At 40.2% G+C, this 21750-nt stretch overlaps 1 protein-coding gene across 3 annotated transcripts in view; it reads left to right on the top strand.

Moving 5' to 3' along the window:
• The window catches only part of LOC5571917 (putative helicase MOV-10), a 63418-nt gene extending 42578 nt beyond the window's left edge, over positions 1–20840 (top strand). For 2 of the 3 annotated variants that reach the window (XM_021852921.1, XM_021852919.1), the window contains one exon: positions 18991–20840. In XM_021852921.1, the coding sequence (XP_021708613.1) occupies positions 18991–20575 (1585 nt within the window). In that variant the 3' untranslated portion in view covers positions 20576–20840. The remainder of the gene's footprint in view (positions 1–18990) is intronic. The other variant, XM_021852920.1, reaches the window with a different exon arrangement.
• Positions 20841–21750: the final 910 nt, after the last annotated feature.

The raw sequence follows: 21750 nt of genomic DNA, 5'->3' as shown, positions 1-21750 counted from the left end.
GCACAATCGAAGCAATCAGCTGAAATTCAAATTCTTGATATGCAATCACAGCAACCTGTAAATGAATAAGATTAATACATTTTCATTCCACTGTTACTACCCGTAGCGACAAGTAGTTTTTATTATACGCTCTGCTAACAGGTTATGAGCCTTTAGCACCGTGTCGTTTTTTTTTCAAGAAGTTTCCAGAAGTTCGACGATTGGAGCCACTCCTGCGATAGGATGGATCTGAAGAATTCCACGAAGCTCAACAACTCGAATTACGAAGCCTGGAAGCTCCGCACTGAAGCGCTCCTGATCCGGGAAAGTCTGTGGACCTACGTCAAGAACGACCCCCCGGCAGTAGATGGAGATCAAGCGGAAGGAGCTGCGGCAGCCTTGGCAAAATGGAACGAAGGTGACGAAAAATCACGTGCAACGATTTTGCTACTGCTGGAAGAAAACCAGTTCGGCGTGACCCGGTACACGGAAGGTGAGGATATGGACGACTATCTCACGAAAATGGAGGACCTGTACACGAAACTGTGCAGTGCAGCAAAGGACCTGGGAGAAGACACCATGGTGGCCTTCATTCTGCGAGGGTTGCCAAAATCATTTAACGCGTTGACTACTGCCTTGGAGACACGTGCCGATGATGCCCTCACGGTGAACCTCATCCGAGAGAAGCTGCTGGACGAGGTAAGCAAGCAAAACCGGAATTCATCTGGGGGATCGGCGCTGAAAGCTGCCGGTCGAAAGCAACGTGACTGCAAGCTACAGAAAGACCCACGCGGACCGAAGAAGCAAAATGCAAAAGTTGCCCGTGACGGAGGTATGTATGCGCTGACCATTGGAAACGGATCCATAACGGACGATTGGATCATCGATTCTGGTGCGAGAGGATGCTTCGACGAAATGGAACCAGCATCAGGTGAGGTGGAGTTGGCCGACGGCCGCATAGTGGCTGTAGCTGGTTGGAACCGGCGTGATGGAATGTGTGGACGGTTCTGGAAGGACGAATCAAATACGGCTGCACCACGTGATGTTTGTGCCGCAACTGTCAGCAAATCTTTTGTCAGAGATTACTATGACCACCCGAAAAGCGGAAGTACGATTTGACGGTGTAAAAGGCAAAATCATTGTCAACGGCAACGAGGTCGCCATAGCAACAAAGCGCAATGGCCTATATCGACTCAACAAACCGGAGCAAGCGATAGCATCGAAGGTGACTACATCTCACAAGCGAGATTGCCAACACACGTGGCATCGTCGGTTTGGACATCGTGATCCGGAAGCGTTGGATGTGCTTATGAAGAAGAAGCTGGTCGATGGAATGGCGGTGGCCGACTGCGGGATACGTGAAGGTTGCGAATGCTGCCTGCGAGGAAAGCAAGCTCGAATTCCCTTCCCCAAGACCACCGAAAAGAAGACGAGCATGCCGTTAGACCTCATCCACTCGGACGTGTATGGACCGCTGGAAACACCCTCGGTGAGTGGAAATCGTTATTTTATAACTTTTGTAGATGACCACAGTCGCTACTGTACGATTTATTTTTTGAAGAAAAAATCCGAGGTCGTCGATCGCATCGAGGAGTACTGCAATTACGTCCACACGCAGTTTGGAAAATTTCCCAAGCGCATCAGGTCTGACAGGGGAGGGGAGTATTCGAGCGAAGCGCTGATGAAGTTCTACCGCAAGCATGGAATCCATACCGAGTTTACTGCTGGATATTCGCCACAACAAAATGGAGTTGCGGAACGCCGGAATCGATACGTTATCGAAATGTGTCGGTGCATGCTGATGGATGCCAAGATGCCGTCAATATTTTGGGCCGATGCTAGCTGTACGGCCGTGTATCTGCAGAACCATCTTCCTTCTCGTGCGGTGGAGACGACGCCGTATGAGCTCTGGTGGGGACGCAAACCGAACGTATCACATCTGAAGGTGTTTGGGTGCAAAGCGTTCGTCCATGTGTTAAAGGAAAAGCGAAGCAAACTACAGGACAAAGCGAAGGAAATGACGTTCGTCGGCTATTCCAATAACCACAAGGCATACCTGTTGTGCATAATTCAATCAAATGAAAAACACTTCGATTTACTTCACGGTTTAAGGATAATTTTATTGAACATAATCTCATCAGGTCATTATCAGTAAGTATTCTACTCTATCGATACACTATCATATTTACATGCGTATTTCTTGTTTCACGTTCGCATCCTATTGCACACATTTATATTGACTATAGCACACGTCTATTTTTCATCTAATGACTGCCTAAATAATGCAAAGCTCCAAGTTCCCCTTGAAAGCTTTTCATGCAATATTGAACGCAATAGGAAAAACAACTTTATTGGATACAATTTCCTAAGCTTCGTTCCACATGTCGGATGACCATATGTGATTTGATGAATGGCAAATTGTTATTATCTACATTTCTTTCTTCACTGTATTGCAATGCAGTGAGATTGAAATGTTATTTTCAACAATACCGGTTCATCGATAGGGCCACTAACAAGTTGATCATAAGTCGAGACGTCAGATTCGTTGAGGAGGAGTTGGTCCAACCAGGTACCGACGTTCCAAATCTGGAGGAAGAGTCATACGAAGACATCCTACACCCGTTGCCACCCATGGCAGCAGTGCATCAAGAGTCCGTAGAAGCAACAACAAGTGATCCTGAAGATGAAGAGAGTGAGGACGGAATGTCGGTTGCGACCGATTTCGATTCTTGCAACGAGTCCGTTCAGGAAGACCTGAATGAAACCATCGTACGGAGATCCGAGCGGTCTAATAAGGGTGTCGCTCCTCGGCGGTACTGTGAAACAAGCAACATGGCCCTAGTTGCTGAACCAACCACCTACGATGAAGCGGTGAATAGTCCGGAAAGTAAATCATGGATAGCAGCAATGGAGGAGGAGATGCAATCACATCGTAAGAATTCGACCTGGACCGTTGAAGCTCTCCCGGAAGGACGAAAGGCCGTTGGTTCCAAGTGGTTGTACAAGCGGAAGCTAGACGAGCATGGACAAGTAACGCGTTACAAGGCGAGACTGGTAGCGCAAGGCTTTAGTCAGAAGTTTGGCACTGACTACGACCAAGTATTCGCCCCGGTGGCAAAACAGGTAACATTCCGAACATTGCTTACTATTGCCACTCGTCGTAATCTTCTAGTAAAGCACGTCGACATAAAAACGGCCTATTTGTACGGCACTCTAAGCGAGACTGTGTACATGCGCCAACCGAAAGGATACGAGACGGGTGCATCTGGTGAGGTGTGCCATCTGAAGAAAAGCATCTATGGCTTGAAGCAGTCCGGACGAATTTGGAATCAGACGATCGACAGCAGATTGAAGAAGCTCGGATTTCAACAGTCAACCGCCGACGCGTGCCTGTACCTACGTACTAGGGGAAACAAGCAAGTGTTCATCCTCTTATATGTGGACGACATGCTCATCGTTTGTGGAAGTCAGGAGGAATATGAAGATATTCTGCAATCGTTGCCGTTCAACATGATGCCCCTTGGTGACGTACGGCAGTATCTTGGCATACAAGTGGAGTGTTCAAGCGATGGACGATTTTCGCTAAATCTGCAGTGCTACATCCAGCGACTTGCGTCGCGATTCGGGCTTGACATGGCGAAGCCATCACTCATTCCGATGGACCCGGGCTATCTACAAGCAAAGGAGGAGGAAACCAATAAGTTACCAAATAACGTTTCGATTTCTAGCTTAGTTGGTGGTTTGCTCTACATAGCAGTCAACACGAGACCAGATGTAGCAATCAGTGTGTCGTTGCTTGGACGGAAGGTGAGCGCTCCGGATGCCGTCGATTGGACTGAAGCGAAGCGCACGATGCGTTACCTGTTAGCAACGAAGCATTTCCGGTTGAACTTGGGTGGCAACACTGTTGACCTGAAGGCTTTCGTGGACGCGGATTGGGCTGGAGACCATCGTGACCGAAAATCCAACAGCGGCTTCATCCTCACTTTTGGCGGTGGTGCGATTAGTTGGGCAGCGTGAAAGCAAACCTGTGTTGCATTGTCGTCGACAGAAGCCGAGTTCATTGCTGCTGCTGAAGTTGGTCAGGAATCGCTTTGGATCCGGAAACTGATGGATGACGTGCGTGAACCCGTGAAGAAAATTCTGCTCTACGAGGACAATCAAAGTGCGATCCGATAACTAGAGTCGGAGCGACTGGAACGACGATCCAAACATGTAGACACCAAATACCAGTTTATCAAGGACCTAGTTCAACAAGGTGTGCTGACCGTAGTCTACTGTCCGTCGGAGAATATGGTTGCGGACATGCTCACCAAACCGTTGAACAAAATCAAGCTGATGAAACATCGAACCACGGCTGGTGGGCTTCCTGGGCGTTTCGAGGAGTGTTGAGATACCGAAACAGCACAATCGAAGCAATCAGCTGAAATTCAAATTCTTGATATGCAATCACAGCAACCTGTAAATGAATAAGATTAATAAATTTTCATTCCACTGTTACTACCCGTAGCGACAAGTAGTTTTTATTATACGCTCTGCTAACAGAAAGCCATCTCTACTTCTATTGATGGCCCTCATCAACCACGCTCCATCCATAACCTCACCCGATGCGTTGGCCGGGGATGAAATATGGTATCCAGCACTGGCACTACGTGCACTGCTGCCTCATCCTGCTTCCGCTCTCCTCAACGGAGACCTAGCTAACCCACTTCTTGCGAAGGGGTTCGCTTCCCTACTACTGCTACTACCTGCACTACTACTGCTATTTTGATTTGAAATTGTACTCATTTTGGATCCCACGAGTAGCACGGGAAAAAAGGTCCACCACGCGGTAAGGGACAAATTACTGTGAGGGGTGCGCAGGTGCCCACAGGCTCCGTTAATGGCCGAACATCTTTAGCACCCCCTCGACCATTCATTCCTCAGCACGGTTTTTCGCTTCACACCTTGAATTGGGGTTACCCTGTTTGGTGGACTCTTACCACCGGAACAGGTCATCCGTAGTTCTATTCTATAAGCCGGAAACTACACAGCAACAGTGAATCCATTTGGCTGAGCGGATTGATGGGTGACCTCGGAGAAGTGAAACTGATTTACCCTGATCCGATTTTTGAGGACAACCAAGGCACCATAGCAATGGACCAGAAAGAGGAAACAAAGAGAGCGAAACATATCGACGTAAAATTCCATTTTATTCGAGATGCCGTGACAGCAGGACGAATCCAGTTAGTATACACTCTCACCGATCAACAAGAAGCAGATATACTGACGAACTCACTAGCGGCCCAACCATTCTCGGCCTTAAGGCCGGTTTGCTACTGACAAGAAAAGGAATCGCCTATCTCGATGCGTGGAAAATTTCTCCCAAGAAATGGTCAAGAAAATCACTTTTTTCTGATCGCAGTACGCAGTTGAGAAGAAATGTCACTTCAAAGGGGGCTCTCTGTAGGAAATTTCTTGACCCTTTCAGTCAAGGAATTTCTTTACTTTTCTTGAGCGAAACAGCATACTTAGCTTTAAGCCTGATTCGCTGCTGACAAGTAATTTCTCGGCCTATCTTGATGCATGGTAAATTTCCGCAAGGAATCGATCAAGAATGCGGTTTTTTCTGATCGTAGTACGCAGTTGAAAAGCAATGTCAGTTCAAATGGGAGTCGCTGTAGAAAATTTGTGCAAGAAATCGGCGAGATATTTCTTTTGCGATTCCTTTTTAGTAGCAAATCAGGCTTTAAGCTAAGTTATGCTGTTGTCTAATAACACAGAACACCTAGAAATAAGAAATGAATGTAATGCTTGGAATGATACTAAAAAAAAATTAAAAATAAAAACATTTCAAATGGAGCTCTCTGTAGGATATTTCTTGACCCATTCAGTCAAGGAATTTCTTTACTTTTCTTGAGAGTAAAGAAATTCCTTGACTGAATGGGTCAAGAAATTTCCTACAGAGAGCTCCATTTGGAATGATATTTTTTTTTAATTTCTATTAGTATCATTACAAGCATTACATTCATTTCTTATATCTAGGTGTTCTGTGTTATTAGACAACACTATCATCCTAATTTGGTAAAACAAATTTAAGATTTTATTAACATTTTGTTAACAACATATTACATTTCATTTGTCGTAGCAGTTCAGATTGTTTACAGGTGAGTTGATTTCACCTGCTTATAAGAGAAAAAAAACGCTTTATATATACTTAAGCTAACTTAACCTAAACATATAACGCATTAATCGTGGCAATAGAAGATTGTAACGATTTTTGCCTGAAATTATTTATAATTTTATTTGACATTTGTTCCAATGTTTCAACATTGGATATTCTATGTAACTCATTGGTACTATACCAGGGAGGAAGTCTCAGAATCATTTTCAAAATTTTATTTTGAATTCTCTGCAGAGCTTTCTTCCTGGTATTACAACAGCTAGTCCATATTGGTACAGCATACAACATGGCTGGTCTGAAAATTTGTTTTGAATATCAAAAGCTTGTTCTTAAGACAAAGTTTTGATTTTCTATTAATAGGGGGATAGAGACATTTTACATATTTATTACATTTGGCTTGAATGCCCTCAATGTGATTTTTGAAAGTTAAATTCTTATCTAGCATGAGCCCTAGATACTTAACTTCATCTTACCAATTTATTGGAACCCCTCTCATCGTGACAACATGTCTACTTGAAGGTTTCAAATAAAGAGCTTTTGGTTTATGTTGGAATATTATTAGTTGAGTTTTGGAAGCATTAGGAGAAATCTTCCATTTTTGCAAGTATGAAGAAAAAATATCCAAACTTTTTTGCAATCGACTACCGTAAGGACGCCATTCACCGCTCATTTAACAGCATTTCAACACGTTAATTTCTGTCAAAAATCGGTTTTTCGATATTTTTCGCAACTTTTTGCGCTAGACGTAAGATAAAACTTTTGTTTTTGTAGGAAAAAAGTTGAAATGTGAATCACATATAATGGTGCTGAATAACATGTATGCCAATGATACATGTGTAGGGTGCCTTTCACCGCTCATCCTAAGTATGATGCCCTATGTACACCACTAGTTGGAATTGATTTACTTTCTTTAGCTGCTTGATATCTTTGTACTATAGTACGACAACATATTGAACCGTGGCAGCTAAGAAGCATTTTTCGATCTGCCATAATAAAATCATTGTTCAACTCATGATTACCGCCTTAAAAAGCCTAACCTTATTTTTTATAAATAGTATATAATATAAAATTATATGGATTCCATTCTGACACAATCCATTTTGGTATACTAATATATACTGATGACTTTTATTGTGAAAATTTGTTCAGATTTTTCAAAATAATTCAATGAGCGGTGAATGGCATCCTTACGGTACAGATGACAGGCTTCGTCCTTTGGCGGAGAGGTCTGTGTCATCCACTGAGAAAAATCTACACGCCAAGGTCGTGTGTTTTACTTATAGTTTTGCGCAATTAGGAAAACCACATGACTTGAGTGTGGTAGCCATATGGATTTCGTCATTGACTTCTGCTTGTCGCAAGCTCACTTGAATGTTTATTTTTTTTTTCAAACAACTGAATCAGCAAGCGGGGCGCCGCAAATCCATAATTTGGGAAGCAAGATTTCTTATATCAAATTTCTTCTTTTAGTCTCATGACATTCATATTCTATCACACATGACTATCTAAAGCCACTACATTTCGAATTCAATAAGCAAATCATTTGGTTTTCATGATTTAATATTTAGACATTCATGTTTGTTTCTCATGACAACCTAATGTTGATACACATGTTATTATACCGTGAAGTCAATGACGAAATCCATATGGCTACCACACTCAAGTCATGTGGTTTTCCTAATTGCGCAAATCTATAAGTAAAACACACGACCTTGGCGTGTAGATTTTTCTCAGTGGATGACACAGACCTCTCCGCCAAAGGACGAAGCCTGTCATCTGTACCGTAAGGATTAGCATATTCATTTTATTCGAAGCTGAAAGCTAGGAAAATCTGTTAGTGGAATCCGATTTTTCTCTAACACCATACATTATATCCAACGCTGGAAGTAATGCATTTTATTTATAGAAAATTAGAATGAACTCCTCATATTCACTCGGACATCTTCACTAATAGAAAGAAAAACTAATCCACAAATTTTCCTCTAACACTTTCAGCTTCAGAATTTTCCTCTTCTCTTTGGAACATGATGATGACTGTCGTTCGACACGAGGTCCATCCGCAATTTAGTTCGCTATGGGTTAATCACTAATAATTTAGAAATTTGGAACACGGAAATCGACAGCAAGCTCATCGATTTCAAATCGACCAACTTGAACGTGATGATCATGACACAAGATAATCATAAGTTAAACACACTGAATCCGTGTTGGGTGATGATCCATAGCACCCATACGTTGACGCATACGAATTTGAAATGGAAAGCTTTAGGAACTTATGTGGAAAACTATGAAATTCATGTTGTCGGTTGATGAATCAGTCCATGAAGCAAAACTGAAGAATTGAATGTGTAATACACACGAAGTTTGTAAGAAAATCACAAAAAATCGACATAGACGTTCATGAATCGATCCATAATTTTAAACACACGGATCAAGCGTGTGGATTTTTTTCAGTGTCCGCAAGCAAAAATTTTTGACATGCCTGAGGTAACTCAGGTAAGTCAGATGTGAAAATATTGTATAATATTGGTCCCAAAATGCTGCCTTGAGGAACACCAGTTTTAACAGGAAGTCTTTCAGATCTGGAGTTCTGATAATTAACCTGAAGTGTACGATTTGACAGATAACTTTGAATTATTCTAACAATGTATGTTGGAAAATTAAAGTTTTTTAATTTTACAATCAAACCTTCATGCCAAACACTGTCGAATGCTTTTTCTATGTCTAGAAGAGCAAGACCTTCAATAGCCTTCAGATTTGTTGGAACGGATCAAATTTGTTACACGTAAAAGTTGATGAGTGGTCGAATGTCCATGGCGGAATCCGAACTGTTCATTGGCAAAAATTGAATTTTCATTGATGTGGGCCATCATTCTGTTCAAAATAACCTTTTCAAAAAGTTTACTGATGGAAGAAAGCAAACTGATTGGATGATAGCTAGAAGCTTCTGCAAGATTTTTGTCTGGTTTTAAAATTGGAACAACCTTAGCATTTTTCATTTTGTTAGGAAAATATGCTAATTGAAAACATTTGTTAAATATATCAACTAAAAATGATAAGCTACTTTCTGGAAGTTTCTTGATGAGGATGTAGAAAATTCCATCATCGCCAGGAGCTTTCATATTTTTGATTTTTTTAATAACAGTTCTCACTTCTTCCAAATCAGTCTCCCAGGCATTTTCGAAAACGTTCTCTTAATTGAGAATATTTTTGAAGTCCTGAGTAACTTGATTTTCAATTGGACTAGTAAGTCCTAAATTACTCCTCACGTTTTTAAGACGGATCAAGAGTTTAAGATCATCGTCTATAATCACGGATTCAAATTTTACTTCACATTTTGGAATTGCAATGCTCCGGGCTTCAACAATGGAATTTGTTAAAGTTTCAAGAGCATTGTCAATATCAAGTTTAGTTTCTAAAGAAATGTTAACATCAAGATTAGAGTCAACATACGTTTTATATATATATTCCAGTCGGCTCGTAAATAATTGAAAGTGGAGCTGATAGGATTGAGAATCGCTTCTTGGGATATTTGAAATGTAACAGGGACATGATCAGAATCAAAATCAGCATGAGTAATCAGTTGGCTACAAAGATGACTAGAGTTGGTTAAGACCAACTCAATCGTAGATGGATTTCTAGAAGAGGAAAAACATGTAGGGCTATCAGGGTATTGAATTGAGAAATATCCTGAAGAGCACTCAACAAATAAAAAAAATTTTGACTTATTGCGAGTCAATTTTCGCAAGTCAGTTTGGAGCAAATTAACTTGCTGTCCAGAGCATTGAAAAGGCAAATAGGCAGCTATGAAAGTTTATTTACCTAACTGTGTTTCAACAGAAACAACTAAAGTTTCAAAAGTTTTAGTTTCAAATGATGAAAACAGTTGATGTTTTATACGCCTATGAATGATGATTGCAACTCCCCCACATGCCCCATCAAGTCGATCATTACGATAAACAAAAAAGTTAGGATCTCTTTTGAGTTTAGATCCAGGTTTCAAATAAGTTTCGGTAATAACTGCTATATGCACGTTATTAACTGTAAGAAAATTGAACAGCTCGTCCTCTTTACCATTCAGAGAACGAGCATTCCAATTTAAAATATTTAAATTATTATTTGGATCCATTAGAAAAACGTAATCCAATAACAATTTGATTTGTAAATTTTACACCTAGGGGAAAAGCACTAATTTTCGACCCACAAGAATTATGTGCCAATTTTCGGATTTCCATACAAAGTAGGCCAAAATCGTATGAATGGGTCGAAAATTAGTGCTGGGTCGAAAATTGGTGCTTTTTCCCTACTTGGACTGCTTCAGTCATAGTGGTGGCTTTGAACATTGCATCAATCATTAGATTCAATTGTTCAGTTAGAAAATTAAAATCAGAGGCAGACATGTCATGTGATTTCCCATTATTGAAATGACATTTCTTCTCAACTGCGTACTGCATTCAGAAAAATGTGATTTTCTGGACCATTTCTTGGAAGAAATTTTCCACGCATCGAGATAGGCGATTCCTTTTCTTGTCAGTAGCAAACCTGCCTTTTTACGAAGAAAATTAGGTTTAGAAATAAGCAACTCAGAAGCGGTGTAGATCATAGTAGCAGTTGCTAATCAAAGCAACAGTTAACCACCTATCTTAGGATATAAATAGCTGTAATCGTCATACTTTCTTCATTCTTCAATAAACCTTCAAACAGCAAACATCAAGCTTTCAATACATTTGTACAAAGGGTTTTCCAGCCGGATAGTTCAGCAGAACGAAGAGCCTTCTTGTGAGCCTTGCGAGCCAACTTGAGCGACTCTGATCCATCTGAACGGCGTCTGTTCCAACTCCTACATTGTTTCCTGAGACTAGTCCGATCGGAATTCCACCATGGGCTCCCTCTTGTAGTCTTCACAGACCGCAGGGGACATGCTTCTTCAAAAGCTTCCATAGTATAGGATGTTGTAGTATCAACGGCATCATCTAAATCACTTGGATTTTCAATGGACGGAGAATATACATGAAATTTGGTCGCAACCAATTCAATATAAAGTTCCCAGTTTGTTGACCGGGGATTCCTAAAACGCAAAGTCTGTCAATTCGTCAACTCGTGACTGATTCTATTCGAGCAGAGCGTTATGTCTAACACTTCTTCTCTAGTAGATATGTACCATATAAAGGTTGGGCGATTGCCGTTGTTAAGTAATCCAAGGTTTGTACTACTTAAGTATTCCATCAGACTACTGGAGCCGCTCAAATTGATATCTAAGCTGTGATGATGACTGTCCACAATCAGCGGACCAATATACCGAACAATAGACGTATTTCCTATTGAGGTCACCAACAGAAACATCGATTGTGACAGCACAAACATCTCTGGTAGTTAACTCAGAAATGAGTGTAGCAACGATTGCGTTATTAACGAGCACGCACGCGCGGGGCATGGAGCGCGAGTTTACCATTTCAAGTTTGTTGAAAGTAGCAAAAACTGCGTCCACATGGTTACCTAGATAGAAGTTCCCCTTACGAAAGTAAGGTTCTTGAACTAGCGCCACTTGGGCTGTACCATTGCATTGCATTAGTCTGCTGTGATCGTTGCTGTTTTTTATGCTGGAGATTGATATGAGCTATCCTAATCGTAGCCACTTCCCAAACTAGACAGGATTAAGGGGGCAGGATCCGTCATTGATTTCGGAAAAGAAAATTTATAGGAAAATGTGTTCATTGTATTCTGTTCTCCAACCGAAACACAGTGAACAGCCATTTTCATCGGATGATTTTTAGTTCTGAACAGAAAAAAAACTGCTCTTGAAGTTTCGATGATGACGATGATTACTATGACGGAGCGTTAAACGTTAACAAGGATGGAAATCTAGTGATCATGACAAAATAAATGATGCATCGCGGTTGCGAGCATAGCAACAACGATAAACCATTAGTCGTCAAGTCAAACAACAAACTCCCCTCCGCGAAAAATGAATCGCTCGGCATGTTTGCTAACGATCAATTGTTCGCAAACCAAAGTCATAACTTTTGGAGGATTTTTTAATTTGTATTCCACGATCTGCCCTTTGGTATGCCATTTCTGATCCGAAAGTCAATCGGATATGGTGTGGGAGAAAAATTATGACGCGAACGCGTTCTGATTCATGTTAATCGCGACTTGTAACAACATCCGACAAACGGTTTGTCCCGCGACAATCAGTGGATCGGATGCTCCATATATCCTTACCTGAGACGAGACTCGCGAAGACGGTCTTCTTTTTCTGTGATTGCTGAGTTTTTTTCTTATTCCACTTTGTGTTTATACCAATTATGCGCATGCTGTTCAAATCCTCACATGAACCTCTCAGCAAAAAATGATTGAGTTTGCATCACATCGAATCATAAATAGCCGTTTGAGTGGAATTTCATGCCAGCAAACGTAGCAGACATTATAATTTCTATAGAAATAATTAATCTTCTGCTTAGATTTATCAGCAACTATGGAAAAAACTGCTCCGCCGACTGAGGTTTTTAATAACAGTTTACTTTGAACACAATACTTTTCACTTTTTCAGCCATAAAAACGGTGGGCTGCATTTGACGTTTCGGGAGAGGGGAATCTGGGCTGCATATGACGTTGATATTTTTCCTCTTTGCGAGTCTCTCTCAGATCCTTACTATGCGCGCGTGATGAGCTTCTGCAAGAGCGACGGCCCTCTTAGACCATTCAAATACTATGTTGTTAAGAGGCGATTTTTTTCCATCCTTGAACGTTAAGCTTTTTGCAATTTCACCACGAACAAAAACCAGCAGCGAAAAAACCAGATCGGTATCTATTGAAAGTCGCCAAAGATAAAAAAGCAAAAAAGAAAATAATCAAATCGCGATAACCTTTTTGTTTCTCATTATTTTTGCACCATTTTTTCACAAGTTATCAAAAAACTTTTCTAGTTCAAGAATCTGTGTTGATATTAATAATTGGTGATATGGTTTTGAAGATATTCATATGTTCCTTGGGAGACCGACAATCTTCATATAAAATGTCTTTGCGGCCATTTTGTTTTCGGTCAATTTATAAAAAAAATGTGGACCATACAATGCCAGGTAATAAAAAGCTATTGTGAAAAAATCATACAAATCGATTAAATATTCTTGGAGATATCTGAAATTTACCATATAATATTTTTTGAAGTTTACAAGATCTTTATTTGGCCAGCTTGGTACCAGAAACTTGAATGCGAGGTATCTAGAAGCGGGTTAGTCCAATATGTCAAATTTCCCATTCCGCCATTTCATCGGTTCCGCCGATGAATTCAGGATGTTCTTTCATCGGTGGAACTTCGGCGACAAAAATGCTCATCAATGCTGGAGAAAATTTTCGCTTCACTGTATTTATGCTTGTTGAAGTGGACATTCCCCAACAATCCCATAGAAACGGCAGAGTGAAAAACAGTGTACACAAACCCGCCAGCTGTCGCTTTCACCTTTCCCGCAGCTAACCACACCGCGCACCCACTGACTGCTTAGATCGGTAAGCCTGTCATTAAAAAAAACCTTGCCTAAATGCTCATTACTCAAAGACGGCTGCACCTAATTGCTTCATTTTTCACAACATACTCTCACGTCATGTCATGTCAAGAGTCATGTGGTTTTTCTTATTGCGCAAATCTGTAAGTAAAACACACGACCTTGACGGGTAGGTTTTTCTCAGTGCAGTAGCGATCCTTTATAAGACTTCGTTAGGCTCTACCAATGATCCGGTTAACATACTGAACAAGGCTGGCGTTTACAAAATCAGTTGTCCTCATTGCAACAAAGTCTACGTTGGTCAAATAAAACGGTCTCTCGATGTTACTTCATAAACGTACTGAAAATCATCATGAATTTTGAAAAAAAAAAACAATCGGTAATGTTTTAAATATCTGCTATACGCATCGAAGCAAAAACGAGCAATTACAAATGTGAACGATTTTGATTTTATCATTTATTGAGTATTGATTGTACTGAAACAAGCTACAGTGACTCAATTTCATTTTCGTACGGGGCACTGTTTTCATATCAAGTTGGTATAAAACTATTAAATGGTGCATGGACTTCGATATACTTTATCAATAATGAAGGTTATAGGTGTCATCTATTGTTTGGCAATGACAAACTGTATTCATTTGCTTAAGGACATATCCCCATGAGTACCAAAATGGCCTCTAATATGGCACCTTACTTCCCCCTTCGCTTTCCGCTCCCTCATTCCACACTTCTCTCAGTGTTTTGGAGAGCGATCACAAAAAATGATTATTTGAAGTTACTAACCTTATTGTAGAGCGGTGGTTTCTTAACTGAAAGCATTCCATAATATGTTTTTCACAAATCACCAGTTTTTAAATGCAAATACGTTGTTATTGCTGTGATTTGTGTTGTAAAATACCACGCACTTCCGAATCACTTCTTCTTCACGCACCAAGATATTGTTTGTCTAGCAGAGCATGAATAAAATAGGTGCTTCTGGTTCGAAGGTTGGAAGACTAATGAATATTTATTTCAAATAACAAGCTTAGGTTGCTAAGGTTAACGGCGTAGCTAAGGATCTGATTGCGTAGCTAACATAAGTCGCGGGTTACTACACATCACTCCTCCCTAATCTGCGACGCCTATAAAATGGCAAAACTTCTGCTGGTTTGGTGTAGCCAGCGGTTTGGTGAATCCATCTGCCGGTTGGCTCGATGTGGGCGTGTAGCCAAGTTTGACCACGCCGTTCTCTAAACTCTCGTGCACGAAATGATAGCGGATGCTAACATGCTTCGTCCTGGGATTATAGGATCCGTTGCCTGCGATGCTGATTGCTGACTGGTTGTCGCAGAACATCGGAACCGGTCCAACGTCGGTGAATTCCGACCGAAGATTGCTCCACCACATGGCTTCTTGAACGCTCCGGGAGAGCGCCATATACTCCGCCTCGCATGCCGTTCTAAAACTCACTTTTAATCGTATTTCTACTCACCGTAGCAATTCAAAAATCTAATGCGATACTTGAAACACTTTGATTATTCACGCACAATGCTCCTGGGAGCAATAAATCACTTATATTAGTCAATTGGTGCTCGAAAACAGCACCGGAACGCGAATTCACTGAGCCAACATTGTTTGTGATTCGGATGCGCCGCTCTCACTGATTGGAAGTGATGCCAGTTTTTATGTTTGCAATTAGAATGGTTTGGATCTGGGAGGGAGGCACCGATACTACACACGAAATATAAAACAAAGTTTGTTTGAACTGCAAGATAACTCCAGCTTGCCAACAACAATCAAGGCAGGCTTGGGAAAAATCGCTAGTTTTCTTTTGTACACTCAAAAAAATCCAAACGTCATTGCTACGTGAAAAATCACGTAGATCATTCCAAATTCATTTTACCTCCACTTCACCTGACTAAGATAAAGATCACTAAACCATTCATAACCATCAAATAGTGACTCGGTAATGTTTACTGAGGTTACCTATCGCGCTTACGTGGAATTCACGTAGGTGCCTGAGTTCATTTTGACATCTGCATAGTGTACGTACATTCGGTGTTGAGCTCAAATCCTAAGATGGCGCCCGCTTGATTTTAGAAGAACTTCAGAAGCTGCTGCTGCTTTAAACCCTGTGTAAGATTGATTTCAAGGTAAATATGCTTTGAATACCGAAGAATCCGTGCATTACTTCATATTTTATACGTGATTTATAACGTCTATCAATTATAGCACGCGAAGGCTACAACAAGACAGACCAAACTTACAACATTGGGGAAACGAACAGGAATCAAAATGCTCAGATTGACAATAAAAAATATCACAATCTTTTAAGTTTGTTTACATTTTCCAATTGGGAATTAGATTTCTTCCAAAGCCTATTAGAAATAAGATTGGTCTTTATTACAGTTAAATTTAATGCAAAACCATCTAGGTCCTATTGAAACGCTTCGTAAAGGCTACCGGAAAATCCACGTAGCTCTTACGTTCAGCGACGGTGGAATGGACGAAGTTCAAAAGTTCATGCGTTCATTCTGGGCTACCTATGATTAACGTAAGAGCTACGTGAAAAGTGCGATGGAAAAAAATCACGTATGTTTTCACGTAACAATGACGTTTGGATTATTTTGAGTGTAGTGTACTTTCGATCTTTCCTGACAAACATGGAAAAAGGGCCACAGTTTTCTATGCACCAAATATTAATTTTTATTGGAAAAAGTAAAACCATGCGTTTTTCAATACTTTATATTCAATCAGTTGGAAGGTGCTCACGTGACATTACTTGCATTATGTGCATGAATTGATTTTCATTCAATTTTTGTCACTTTTGATGAAATGCGAAAATGTGTTTTAATCAGTTACGCGCTTTTTTCATGTTAGTCCAATGTTTAAGATCTGGGCTCACAGTGACAGTTCGTGACAGCGGAATCCCGGCTCACTATGACGTACAGAAATTTTGTATTGGTTTCTCCCTCCCAGGTTTGGATATTCATACACTTGCTACAACCACGTATTTTACAATTTCATAATACTCAAAAGGTGTACAATGTCACAAGTGTTGCAAAAAATTTTTATGCGTGAGAAAAACAATGTACAACGCAATTTAACAGCAAAAATGAATATAAGATATTATTCAGTACAATTGACTGTAGAATTCAAATGCATACTGATGGCAACTTTTTCCGAGAGAAGAGAGGAGAAAACTGCCAAAAATAGTAAACAACACACGCATGGTGTGAAAAATGCTTCTAATTTTGGTCAAAAAACATGTTTTCACGACCAAATGAAATAAATTGTGATTTTGAGTTTTTATGAAGTTGTTGATGAATTCAAATCGACAATAATACCTTTGTATGAAACGTGTGCAAGTAACATTACCTACATAATTTTGTTGGTGGAGGTATACATGAAACATGATGATTTATTTTTGGCCGACGCACATAACATTGTGCTCCGCCTTGTTGGGTGGCTCGAGAGGGTGCTTTAGCGGGTGGCTCGAGTGGGTGGCAACATTATGTTTACGTGCTCAATGAACCTTCACCTTAAATCTTTGGAATAATGGAAAAGTATTGAGTTTGTGTCTATAATTGACTCAATTTCATATTCGTACACATAACAAAAAAGAAATATACAACATTTAAAACTAATTTTAAATGGACTAGATGATTGCTTAAGTTCTTCGTTGTATTGTTCAGATGTAGTAGAGTACATTTGGAAAATTTATAAGCGGACATATTTGAAACTTAAGTAAATTTAAGAAAAATACCACTTTTTCCATGTTTTTTGGTAAAATTTTCGGTAAGTCGAACAATAACTTACCTTTTTTTTTCAAGAATGATTACTGCGAATATTTCACAAGTTTCAAAAATATATAATCAGTTTTAGAGTAGCTAGGAGTGTATATCGACAACTTATACTTTTGGATCTTAGGTAATATAACAATTATAACAAATCCAAAACCAAAAATTTTAGTAAACTTCTCTCAATTTGGCTCCTTAATCGATATACATAATCCATAGGTAATGTTCCTATCAAAACATTGCGTAATTATTATATTAAATTTACATTTCACTACCAAACATGTTTATAGAGATATATAGAATAAATATTATTGCCATAACCGCAACACAAATGTTTTTTTTTTATATGTATATCAATGCTCTCTGCTCGTTCAAGTTATTTTGTATTTTCCTTATAAAATCAATAAATTGCAAAATAGGGTGCTATTTTGAATATAATTTGAAATTCGAAATTCAAAGATAATTGAATATTCCCATACCATCAATATGTGGAGATATGTACAGTGTAGTTTAGGGTACTTTAGTGTAAAACGAAGTTCGTTATTCAAATTCTTTTTACAGACAAGTTCAAAATGAATATCTACCTGTTGTTTAGAATGGAAATTTGGTTTACATTGATTAAAAATATCATTTTAGAAGAGTTTTGAAGTTATGGCAAAACAATTTTCTGAACTCAAAAGGGATAAAATCACTTTATGATTTCTGTAAACTGTTTACATTTTAACTATATTTCTATCAGAGCTCACGAATATAATTAATAGAATGAAAGTTCTTGTTCGAATTATTGGATTTTAAAGCAAAAATAATTAGAAAACTGGCATTTCTCATAATTTTACCTAAATTTTATATATGTCCGCTAACTTTACTACATTTGAACATCATAATAAAGCACTTCAGCAATCAATTAGAGCTTTTAAATTTAGTTTTTAATGTTATACGCTTGAATTTTGATAGGTGTACGAATATGGAATAGAGCGCTGCATATGACGAGCCTAACCTCACTTATTTGACAGCTGTTGGTCCTGTTGTTTACGTTTCGGACTTAGTCGTTTTTTCCATCATTTTTTCATCTTCGCATTTCTATCACCAGCATGCTGATGGTGACGATTTTTCACGGTAGGAAGATAGAATAATACGATCCGTGGGTATCAGCAGTGGATTTGACCTCTCCTCGCAGCAAACTTTCACGAAATTAAGAATGATTCGAAAAAAGTACTAAGTCCAAACTGTAAACAACAGGACCAGTACCTGTCAAAATTGATGCGTGACGTCACAGTGCAGTGGAGTATTGGGTGAATTTTAGACATCAATTCAATACTTTTTCATTAATCCAAAGATGAACGTAAATGGAAACAGTTTGTGATTGGCAAATAATAGATGACACCTATGACCTTCAATGTGGATAAAGTATTTTAAATTCAATACATCATTTCACAGTTTTTTACTTATTTGATGTGAAAACAGTATCCTGTACGAATAAGAAATTGGGCCACTGTATATATTGGTATTACGATTATCTGGGATTTATTTTAAATAATAGTTTCACACACGAATTCGATCATTTCAGGTTCCAGTGGATCAACATTGGCATTTCGACCAACGAGGAGCAGATGGTGGCCGTTCGGAACATAGTCAACCGCACGTCCTTCCCTGCTCCGTATGTGCTTTTTGGCCCGCCGGGAACCGGAAAATCTTCCACGCTTGTGGAAGTCATCGGTCAAATATACAAGCTGCACCCGGAAGCAAACATGCTAGTGGTGGCACCGTCAAACTTCGCTGCCAACGAAATAACCAGTCGTATACTGAACGTCGTTCCCGAGAAGCACGTTTTCCGATACTTTTCTCGGAGTAGTATCCGCACAGTGAACGATATCGACGAGAACATACTGCAGATCTCCAACATGGCCGACAAGAAGTACGATTTACCATACTACCAGGATATCTACTTGGCTCGGATTGTGGTGACCACTTTGGCCACTGCGGGTCGTTTGGTCCAGGCCAACATTAGGGCAAAACATTTCCGTTACGTGATTGTTGATGAATGTGGCAGCGCCAAGGAAATATCATCTTTGGTGCCCATTGGAGGGCTCGCCACTTGTGGCGATGAAATTCACGCCAGTATTGTGCTTGCCGGGGATCCTAAGCAGTTGGGTCCTGTAATCCAGCATAACTATTTGAAGCAGACCAACCATAACGTGTCCCTACTGGAACGTATCATGAAGCTGGATTTATACGAGATGAATCGAACCACTAAGGAATACAACAACCGGTATATAACGCAGCTTCGTGATAACTTTCGATCTCACTCTATGTTGCTGAATTTCCCGAACAAAACATTTTACGCTGGTCAACTACGTGCAAAAGCCTCTCCAGAACTGACCAACTGGGCCTTGGGATGGCATCGTCTGCCGAATCCAAAATGTCCCCTCATCTTTCACTCCATTTTCGGAAACATGCAACAACATGAAAACAGTACCAGTTTGTTCAACGTCGTAGAAGGTGAGCTCGTTCTTTGTTATCTAACTGACATTTTGCATCACGGAATCAACGGACGCCAGGTACGGCAATGCGATATCGGTCTAATTTCGCCGTACGCTTCCCAGATATTGCACTTGAGAACACTGTGTATAGCCCGCGGGTGGGAAGACATTGAGATTGGATCGGCCGAGCAGTACCAGGGGCGTGAAAAGGCAATCATTATCATGTCCACCGTGCGATCGCGCAGCAAACATCTTGGATTCTTAACAAACGCCAAGCGCCTGAACGTTACGATTACCCGAGCCAGAGCTTTAATGATCATCATTGGGGATGGCTACACATTGCAAAACGATGCCAATTGGAAGGCACTCGTCAATTACTGCCGACAACAAAAAGCATTCGTGTATGGAAGGACTCCGATATTCGAAAACGAAAAGAAGTCAGAGAAAGCAGGCCATGGAAAGTCTCTCCTAAGTTCAGCGACACCGAATCTCGCTCACGTCAAGGACGACTTGATTGTGCTCACCGATAAAAGTGACGAAACTCCGGCCAATACTGTTGCTTCAAAAATCACTCCGAAAGCAGAAATAAATCCGAAGCCGAATAGAGAAATACCTGGAAAGGATAAGAAACAGTGGCAGGCGCGCCGAATTAGTACCCGAGTCCGAACATAACCATCACGAAAAGGGAGAAGTGTATCCTGGAGAATTTCCAGAATGCCGCTGCAGCTAGGAAGACTCCCGAATCGTAGTCCCGCTTGGACTGCACCCATACCATCTCAACGTGTAGTGGACATCGAAAGAAACTATCCTAAATGATTTTAATGTTTGAAAGAAAATTCATTGTGGGGCGTGTATGCTATATGATCCTGTATTACGGTAAGTGATACGTGTGATTTTTGTTTGACCAGTCCTCAATAAATGCCATTGATTAATGTAACTACTGCCATTTGAACTAAACAACTTTAAATTGAATTCATATACCTACATCTTTAAAAAAAATGCCGCATCCGATATTAGTTGCAAGCACTAAACAATAGGGGGCTCAAGAGGTATTGGGCCTTTTCTCAGAAACGTTGCTCTTGAGTCCATTTTAGGCCGCCCATGCATAATCCGTAAAACAGATAGATCACCTTTACGTGGCGCTTTACGATGTACTACCGGGGCAGCAGAGACGAAAGTGCAGGGGCTTGACGAATTGCTTGATGGAATCAAGGAGAATTTCTGGAAGAAAGGAATTCCTGGAGGAAATCCGGAGGGTTTCCAGTAGGAACTCTGAAGGAATTCCGAAGAAATTCTAGGACTCTTCTGGAATTGTGGCGAGGAGGAACTCAGGAGGATTTCTCGCAGGATCTAGGAAAATTCTCGGAGTAACTCCAGAAGAATTCCTAGGAGACTCCGGAATATTTCTGATGAATTACTGGAGAAACCCTGAAGAACTCCTAAAAAAATGCGATAAAATTCCTGGAGGAACAATGGCGGAAATTTGAAGGAATTATCGGTGGAGCTCCAAAGGATTTTCCGGAAAAACTCCTAAGAAAATTCATGAGAAACTCTGAGGAAATTCTTGGAGGACCTCTAAAAAAAAATCCTAGGGGAACTCCAAAGGATTTTCTGAATATTTTTTTGATAAACTTCGGAGAAATACCTGAAGAACTCTGCAGAAATTTCTGGAGCATATTCAAAAGAACTCCAGGCAATTTTCTTTAAAGAATTGCTAGAAGAATAAAAACCTCAAAAATATTCCTGGAGAATCTCCGAAGGAACTCCTGAAGAAGCTCCGAGGATTTCTCGCAGGAACTCTGGAGGATATCCAGAGGCAGTCTGGGAGAAATGCAAGAGGAACTCTG

Source organism: Aedes aegypti, chromosome 3 (assembly GCF_002204515.2).
Source record: "Aedes aegypti strain LVP_AGWG chromosome 3, AaegL5.0 Primary Assembly, whole genome shotgun sequence".
Lineage (NCBI taxonomy): Eukaryota > Metazoa > Arthropoda > Insecta > Diptera > Culicidae > Aedes > Aedes aegypti.
This window is presented reverse-complemented; position numbering and strand designations above follow the sequence as displayed.